Raw genomic sequence first — 8,828 nt, forward strand, 5'->3', positions numbered from 1 at the left:
CAGGGGCTGCCCTGTGTGTGGGGAGGGACTCGGCCCTGGGCAGAGTTGGCCCTGAGTCTGGCTGCCCTCAGGTCAGGATTCAGATACACAGAGAGAAAACACAGTTGTCGGTGCCCCGGAGGATGTGTGTGAGTGCGTGGGATTGTATGTTAGTGTGTGCCCGTCATTTGTGCACCGCATACAGTGGTATATGTGGTGTGTGCGTGTGTGTGTGCGCATGTGCACAGGTGGAGAGCCCGGTGGTGTATCCTGAGCGTAGCGTGAAGGGGACACCCTCTGAGGCCACCGTGAAGGGGTCATGCCCTAATGGCAAGGCGACCCTCAGGGTCCCTGTGAACTCTGAAACCTGAGGCCTCAGGGGTCAGACCCTAAACCGCCACCCTAGACCCAGGCCGAGTGTTCTGGAGGAGGCCCGGCCTGGCTGGCATCCAGAGACCGCCCCCTGCACGCACCTCCAGGAAGCGTGTGGCGATGACACGGTCGTCCTCGGTCAGCATCAGGTTGTCCACGAACATCCAGAAGAAGGGCTGTGAACCGCTGGGCCGGGGCCGTGCGTACTGCAGGACGCGGTGGAACTGGAACAGGTACCACCCTGGGGGGCATCGGGCGCGTCTGGCTCTGCTGGGTGCAGGGGCACGGGCGCAGGGGCAGGGCGGGGTGGGGACTGCGAAAGGACCCGTTCCACGTGGCTGGTCTGGGCCCCCGGCGCCCACTACTGCCCAGGATAGTTCTGTCCCGCTAGGGCCGGCTGTCACCCAGTGTGCTGACCCAGCCTCACCCAGTGCCCGGCTTTAAGGCGCAGAGGCGGTTAAAAGGAGGCAGGGCCTGCAGGTGGAAGGGGCAGGACAGGGTCAGAGGGGCCTGGGATGAGGCGATGGCCTCACAGGGGACCCAGGTCAGAGCACATCCCATGGTACTTGCTGAACGTGGACATTTCATGGATATCAATCAGTGATCCCTCAATACAGCTGTTTTTATAAAATGCTGTCAATTTGTAATTTCCCGCCCTCCCAAAGGGGGGTTGGTGGGCCATGGGGCGGTGAGTTTGGGATGAGAGGGCCCAGGTATTGGGGCAAAGGGTGCTCTTACCCGGAGGGTGGTCACAGGGCTGGCGGAGGGGAGGTGTGCAGCCGTACACGAGGTCGAACGGGCCCCACTCTTCCACCTGCAGGACACGGGACACGGGGGACGCGTGCAGTGTGGGCAGCCTGTCCCAGCAGCAGGCTCCCCTGTGCCCAGCGGTGGCACCCACAGGCGGGCAGTGAAGCCGCCGGGCCAGACCCACCAGTGACCCTGTCAGTCACTATCGGCCTCGGCACCTTCGGGGCTGCCTGTCATCGTTGGAGGAGGGGCTGGCCCTCCCCGGTCACTGGGAGCCCGAGTGACTGCCCATGGCAGGCGTCACCCTGCAGGTCGCTCCTGGGAACGTCAGTGCACGGACCCTGGACTCAGGGGCTGTGAAGGGCTCCAGCCACGCTGGATGCTGTTAGGCACTTCGTCCGAGGCCACAGTCCAGGACATAGGAGATGGCCTTCAAGGAGCCAAGACATTTCATGGTGGGAATGTCTGTCTGGGGGATGTTTTCAATCGGCCCGGGTTCATTTTAGAGGGGGGTGGGGATTCGCCCCCTCTCTGGGCAGCACCATCCCCGGTGGCGGGACTGGCCCCTTGGATTTCAGCAAGTTGAAGAGGAGGCTTGGCCCATCGCTCTGCTCTGGGCTGTGGCCAGTGTGGGGGCCAGGAAAATGCCCCTCTCATCTCTCCCATTGCAGAGCGAACCGCCAGCAACTGTGAGGACGAGTGCCAATTCCTGTGAGACCCTCACGTCGGCCAGGCTGGGGCCAGAGCTGGGCCAGAGCTGGTGTCCGCATCCCCCTGCCCACACCCCACCCGGGACCGGTGCACACCCGCTTCCCTCTTGGCGCTCGGACGGACACGCTGTACTCACGTCCCTCCTGACCACGTTGGTAACATCGTCCAGGTATTTCAGTTTTCCTGAGCCAGAAACACTTTCCAAAAAGCCCAAACCCGTCAGCTCTGGGTGGGGACAAATAAGGGCACAGAACATGTTGACTCCGAGCCCAACCAGAACCAAAAGGCCCACAAATGACCCGAAAAGCTTTATCTTTCTAGTGACACGATGGGGACGAAGGAGGGCCTAAGGATGAAGGTGTGCTGCATTGTAAGCGAAGCAAGCAAACTCCCCGAGTACTGATTCGAGAAAGTCAGGCGGATTGTGCGATGTCGGCCGCACCCGGGGTTAGGAAATCCAGATGGCACCCGGCCAGGCTGAGTGACGCGGTGGGCGGGCTGCTGGAGCCCCGGCCCGGCTCTGGAGAGTCTGTGGCCGGGGGACAGGAAGAGCCCGGAAAGGACCTTACAAATGGGCTCGGGGATGCGTCCCTGGCGGGAGAAGAAGGCAGGGGGCGTGGCCTGGCTCCCGGGTGCCTTCCGCTGTAAGTTATGCCCTTTGAGTCTCAGCCCCTGGCCCGTGACTCGGTGCTTGAGTCTCAGTGACCACTGCTCGGGGCGGGTTCCCATGCCTGTTTGGCCTGGGCCTAGGTAGGATGCATTTCCATGCATTCACTCTTGTGGCTGCAGAGCCCAGAAGAATCTGTGATATCCAATGGCACCAGCAGGGGGCGGTCAGCTGGGGGGTCCAGAGAGGCAGCACACCCGGGCAAGGCTGGAGCGCAGCAGTGCGGGGCCTGCCGGCTCACTGCGAGTGAGGGTGCTGGGAGCCCCGGGAGGGGCGGGCGGCCCTGCAAGGTGGCCAGGGGTGTGCTGGTCTCTGAAGTGGACTTTGTGTGTGGTGGCCGTGGGCAGAGAGCCAACGTCTGCATTTTCTTTCCAAGGCACGACTTCTGAGGGAGTGAGCACCAGGGCTCCTGCACCCTCTCCCCACCCCCCAAAGGGAGCCTCAGCCCTGGAGTTGCCCCAGGTGCTCAGCAAGTGGGACACTGGGAACACTCTAACAACCCCCTTACCCCCCAACCCCACACACACACCCCTAGGACAGGCAGGTGCATCACCGCACTCACCTTTCCTGATGTCCCCAAAAAGGGACAGCACGCGGACCGGCTCTCTCTTCCACACAGGCACCGTTTTATACATCTCAAGGGGACTCTCCTATTTATTAAAAAAAGAAAAGACGACGCTCTGGGCCCGTGAATCACAGGGAGGCTCCTTTCTGGCCAGCAGAGCGGCCCCCTGAGCAGAGGCACACCTGGGGCACCCCTGCCCAGGGGCTGGCCCGCCCTGACCTCACTGTGCACCCCCAGGCCACGCCTCCTGCCCTGAACCCTCCCCAGACCATCGCTAGAAAGGAAATAAGGTGTGGCCTTCCTGAGTGTGAGGAAGACAGTTCTGCGGGGGACACGCCCTGTGCATTTCTTGGGGTGAGCCTCACATCGGGGGCTTCTGAATACACGCAACTTATTCCACCCCATTCCTCTCCTTCCCTGTGTGGGCTCTGAGTGCAGCCCCAAGCCACCGAGCACCCTGAACGTCCCTCCCAGGCCGAGGACCGAGACCTGTGCCCTGTGCTCAGCCACAAAGAAGCCAGAAGCCACACCAGAGACAAAGGATGATGCCTGTCCTGCCCTCCCCTCCCGGGACGCCCGGGGAGACTGTTGATCCATTTGGCAAACAAGCCCCCCCAGCGATCCCTGCCCCCAGGAGGTGCACGTGGGGGGAACCTGGCCTCCTGCAAGCAAGGAATCAAGCCGCCCACTGTCGAGACCAGGCCTGAGCGGGGGTCTGCCTGTGTGGGAGGCTGGCAGGGGAACCCGAGCCACACGAGGAAGGGCCTGCCTGGGCGCACGCAGACAGGACAGCACCACACAGGCAGCGAGTGAATGGGCAGGGGAGTCTGGGCAGGGCAGGTGTGCCCACGCCCCGAGGAGTGTGGGCATTTTCCTGCAAAGTGAAAGTCCTCCTGCAACTTGCAAGCCTGGTCGTCCCACACTGAGGTGGACAGTTTCTGCCACTAGGTGGGCCATCGGGCACAGGGGCAGCTGTGACTGACGGACGCTGTGGGACGCGTGTCCTGGTCCCCGGCTGCACTGCAGGCGCAGAGCTGCTGCCCCCTGCGCCTGGCACTGGGCTGGCGTAAGGACGTTTCCAAATGTCAACTTCATGTTCTTGCAAAGTGGAAAGTCCTCCTGCAATTTGCAAGCCTGGGTCGTCCGACGCTGAGATGGACGGTTTCTGCCACTAGATGGCCCTAAGGAGGTTCTATGAGGAGTACAAGTGCCTGTTCTCCAAAAAGCACCATAAAGACACCTGCAAAGGTTGTGGTAAATGCGCACATGCCCCCAGCCCGTGCCAGGGAGAGGGTGGGACGGCACGCCCGCCTGTGCTCCCTATGGGTGGGCCCGGCAATTCTGTGCGCAAGTCCCCAGAACCGGTTCTGGCTGTGGGCCCCTACTGTCCACTGCTGCATCGCCAAGCACCCTCCCTCGCCCTCCTGTCTTAGTTTTCCAGCACAACCACAACAAATGGGAATAAACTGTGTGGCCACGAATTTACTCAGGAGGCCGAAGTCTAATCAACGTGTCAGCAGCACTGGTTCCCGCTCGGAGTCTGAGGGGGGCTCTGACCCAGGCCTCTCCCCAGCGTCCTGAGGGGCTGGCAGTCCCTGGGGCCTGGGCGTGTAGACCACACTCCAACCTCTCTCCCCAGAGCCACACGGCTGCCCAGTCTCCTCTCCTTTCTCTCTATGACACTCACTGCATTCCAGACCCACCCTAACAGGAGACATAGATCCTTAACTCAATTGCATTTGCAAGGACCCTATTTGCAAAACAAGTCACCGTCACAGGCACCAGGGTCAGCACCTGGATGTGTTTTTTGGGGTCACAGTTCATCCCACTGTGATGAGCCCACTGCTCCTGCCTAGATCCTGGCTCCTGGCTGTGACCTTCAGCCCTCGAGAGGCCGCGGTCCAGCCAGCTGTCCAGGCATTTGTGCTCCTCTCCTGCCTGCTACGAACACCCGATTCCCAGGCTCGGCACAGCCCCACCGCCTGCTAAAGTAACTGGAAAGCAGACCATCTCTCGTGGAACCTGCTGTCAGAGAAAGCACATTTGCTTAAACGCCTTCCGTGTCACCTTGTACCAGAGCAGGTAGGCATTCTGCAACCAGTGGCCAGAGGAAGCCAGCAATGCTGGGGCCCCTGGCACCGGTCCGTCCTGTCCGGTGAGCGGCTCCTTACCGGATCCTGGTCATAGAAGGCCTTCAGCCGCTCCCGCCACTTCCTCCTGCGCTGCAGCAGCCCGTTGCGGGGGGAGGGCAGGCACAGGAAGCACACCCAGTTACTCATGGCCTGAACTTTCCCCGAGGTCCCGGGCCCCACCAGGGTGTCCACGCACTCGAAGCAGTAGCACCTAGAGTCACACAGAAGCCACAGTGACTGAGACGACTTTGCTTTGGCCACCGGCTGACACCATGGGCCGTCTACTGGCCGAGGAGAGCCTGCCCCTGGCTTTGGAGCGAGCTCTCGGAGCCACACCCGGGCTCCTGGGAAAGACGAAGTTGGCCCTGTTCGTCTGCACCCACACTGTGGGAAGGTGAGACTGTGGACCAGAGTGGGGGGGGCCTGTCCCTCTTAGGGACCTAGAGGGACGGGAACCAAGCCATCTGCAGAAGACAGTGGGCTGTTTATGGGCAAGGACAGATTTCAGAGAACCTCCTAAGCCACCTGTCTTCCCCCAACCCTGGAGCCCGGGACACAGTTAAGGTTTTCCAACATCAGTAGGGGAGGGAGGACTTTGGGGGGGGGGGGGGGCAAGTGCAAGGATAGCCCCGGGGGACTGAAGGGGAGGGGACTATGAATGGAGCTCATGTTGGCATGTAAGGAGGCATGAACATGCCCCTGCCTGTCTCCCCCTTCCTCCCGCCCTGACCAGCAGCCCCCAAGGGTGCAGGGTGTCCACCCTCCATCATGATTGGGGGAGCAGCTACGTCTTGGCGAGAACAATAATAAAAAAAAAAATTGGAAACACAAGTCTTTTGATGCCCCACCTCCCATATGTCCAGGCTCAACATCAAATGAAATATGTGAGATGGAAATTGAGAGCTTTGGAGAGAGTCATCCTTTTGTGGGGGGATCCCCCCTCATTCTCAGATGCGTGGGTGAGAAGGATGGACATTTCCTAGGGTCCTTGGCCTTCACCCGGGCCCCACCGGGCACCCCTCGCCTCACCGCGTGCAGTCGGGGTTTTCGCAGATGAGCAGCGTCTGTCCGGCGCAGCAGATGCAGCAGTAGGACTGGTACCCGTCCTCATCGTACAGGAAGAAGTAGTCCCGGAACTTGTCCTTGGAGAGAGCAAAGCAGCCAGTGCCTCCTCTGCTCCCAGGGGCCTCCCCAGCCGCCCCTTGGCTCCCGGCTTACCTTGCAGGGGGAGCACATCCCACCCTCGAACAGGGGGTGCTGCCTGCGCACCTGGAAGCTCCCACAGCAGATGCACAGCTCTAAGGGGACAGCCAAGGGGCAACGGGTTACGACACCACCAGGCAGAGCCCCAGACTTGGGGAGACATTTAACTAAAGAGGTGCAAGGCGCCTACACGGGAACCACAAAACGCCGTTGGAAGAAAAATCTAGGTAACTGGGAAGCCACGGTGTGAAGTCTGATCAAATAATTGAAGGGACACACACCCCCCCTCCCTGGGGCCTGACCCTTAGGCCCCGTCACAAGGACATTCCCTTGTTGCTTAGACCACATTCCACTTGTTAAGACCACATTCCACTTGCTAATAAGACCATTATCTCTCCCCTCCAGGACCTTCCAAGGATCTGGACCCGCCCAGAGAACTCTCCGCCCAGAAAAAGCCCGCCCGCCTTCGGACCTCTGACTCCCGTCCCTGGGTGCTGGCGCCATTTTAAGGCTCGGCCCATCCGGTATCCCGAGGACCTAATGAGTTCACAATCCCTCACCCCTTTGGCCTCGTGCGTTCCTCCTTCAGTGACCCTAACGCATGGATCGGACGGAATACTGTTAAAAGGATGCGCCTGCCCAAACTGATCTACACATTCCTCTCGAAATCCCAGCTGGCTTTTGTGTGCGCACAAAAGTTCACAAGCTGCTCCTGAACTGCATATGGAAATGCAAAGACACCAGAATAGGCAAAGCCGCAGAGAAAACAAGTAGATTTGTGATTGTCTAATGTGCAAGGGGGAGCTGAGGAGGAATGGGGAATGACTCGGGGCTGGGTTTTTTGGGTGTGTGTGTGAGATAAAATGTCCTAAACTTAGATAGTGGTGATGGTTGCGCAACTCTGGGAATGTGAGACACTGAACTGTGTACCTTAAAAGGAGCCATGGGGGCTGGGGCCCTGGGAGGGAGATGAGCAGCAGGGCACCAGCTACGCCCGCTGCCTCCTTCCTGGATGGAGGCCTGTGTGAGGCTGCAGCCAGCGGGTCCGGAGCTGGCTGACATCCCCTTTACCTGGGGGTGTGGGCACGTGTGCGACCACTCACCTTCTATGGCTCGCTGGTTACCCTTGACTTCATATGCAATCAGATCTGGAAAAGAAAGTCAAGTGGGGCCTTGCTTCTTCTACCGGCCTGTCGTTTAAGCACAGCCACCAGTGAGTGTCACACGTTGATCTTCTGAAGCCACAGGAGCCAGAGGACCCCACCCCCACCCCCACCCCCACCCCGTGGCCTCTACCTACCTTTCCTGCAGTGTTACCCTCCCCCCCAAGCTTGAGGGTGGGGAGAGCCCCTGGGTGGGGCCCTCCTGCCCCTGCCCTAGCATCTGGTCTATGTGTGAATATTCGAGAAGCCTGGAACCCAGGCCTGGGGTTGGCATCCCAAGTGATGGGTCCAGCACCCAAAGGAGCCCTCACCTCTGCGCGGCTCGGGCGAAGGGGTGGACGACTGCTCACTGGAGCCCACCAGGATGATGTCCACGCTGCACTCCGCCTCGGGGTCCATGTCTGGGGCAGCTGCCATCGGACACCGTCCAGGAGACAGGACAGGCACAAGCAGGGGGAGGAAATGGCCCCACAGCCTCTGCCTTGGAGCCCCTGGCCCCCGGCAAGGGCACCCAGCTCAGCCCCCACCCACCTTCCGCAGTGACACCTACCCCCCCTCCCAACCCCGAGGAGAGAGGGCTTGGTGTGGCCCCTGTGCCAGGTCCCTCCCCACCACGGCCCCAGCCACAGCACCCTCCGCCTTCATCTGGACCGACAGCATCGTCTGCTCCGCCGACTCCATCTGCACCCACCGCCTCCATCCGCACCCACCGCCTCCATCTGCACCCACCAGCAGCCGTGGGCCCCACGGCCACTCCCGTGCTCCCGCCCGCAAGTGTCCCCCAGATCTGCTGGACCCTCAAGGCAGGAGGCGAGGGAGAAGGAGAAAGGGCCTCACGGATTTCACAGGGCGGCTGCCACGGCTCCTCTTCCAGCTTCCCGGCGGGGTCAGGATCCGGGCTGTCCAGGCGCTCCCGGCTCAGGGTCCCAGGGGAGGAGAGGGCCATGGGACCGGGGAAGGGGCCTCCCAGGAGCCCGCAGGAACAGGTCAGGTGGGAGGCCTGGGGGCCATTGGGTGTGGGGGCCGAGGAGCACTAGGGGAGGGGGCGCAGGGTCCCCCAGACGTGCGGGGGAGGGGTGAGCAACCTTCTGTGTGAAGGGGTGTTGGGTGAAAGGGTGAGGAGCTCCTGCAGGCAGCTTATATGGGTGGGTGGGATAGAACGTTCCGGAAGGGAGGAGGGGGAGGAGAGGTGGGGTGGGGTTAAGTGCTCAGTGGGAGGGAAGGGGCTTGGGGGCAGGGTGAGGGGGTTCAGTAAAGGGATGCTAAGCCAAGTATGGAGTTGGGTG

The 8,828-nt window shown here is 61.2% G+C and overlaps 1 protein-coding gene and 1 long non-coding RNA gene across 2 annotated transcripts in view; one reads left to right on the forward strand and one right to left on the reverse strand.

Annotated features, from left to right (window-relative positions):
• Window positions 1–8,080, reverse strand: part of DNMT3L (DNA methyltransferase 3 like) — a 13,444-nt gene extending 5,364 nt beyond the window's left edge. The window contains 9 exon segments of the mRNA XM_006099910.3: window positions 453–592; window positions 1,090–1,165; window positions 1,949–2,037; window positions 3,042–3,129; window positions 5,216–5,387; window positions 6,206–6,318; window positions 6,395–6,474; window positions 7,483–7,527; window positions 7,854–8,080. Coding sequence (XP_006099972.1) covers window positions 453–592; window positions 1,090–1,165; window positions 1,949–2,037; window positions 3,042–3,129; window positions 5,216–5,387; window positions 6,206–6,318; window positions 6,395–6,474; window positions 7,483–7,527; window positions 7,854–7,959 — 909 coding nt within the window. The 5' untranslated portion in view covers window positions 7,960–8,080.
• Window positions 229–7,408, forward strand: LOC111828178. The gene is made up of 3 exons (XR_002831962.1): window positions 229–584; window positions 1,773–1,981; window positions 6,785–7,408. It is a non-coding gene; the product is annotated as an uncharacterized LOC111828178 (long non-coding RNA).
• Window positions 8,081–8,828: the final 748 nt, after the last annotated feature.

The sequence above is a fragment of the Myotis lucifugus genome, unplaced genomic scaffold (assembly GCF_000147115.1).
Source record: "Myotis lucifugus unplaced genomic scaffold, Myoluc2.0 scaffold_291, whole genome shotgun sequence".
Classification (NCBI taxonomy): Eukaryota; Metazoa; Chordata; class Mammalia; order Chiroptera; family Vespertilionidae; genus Myotis; species Myotis lucifugus.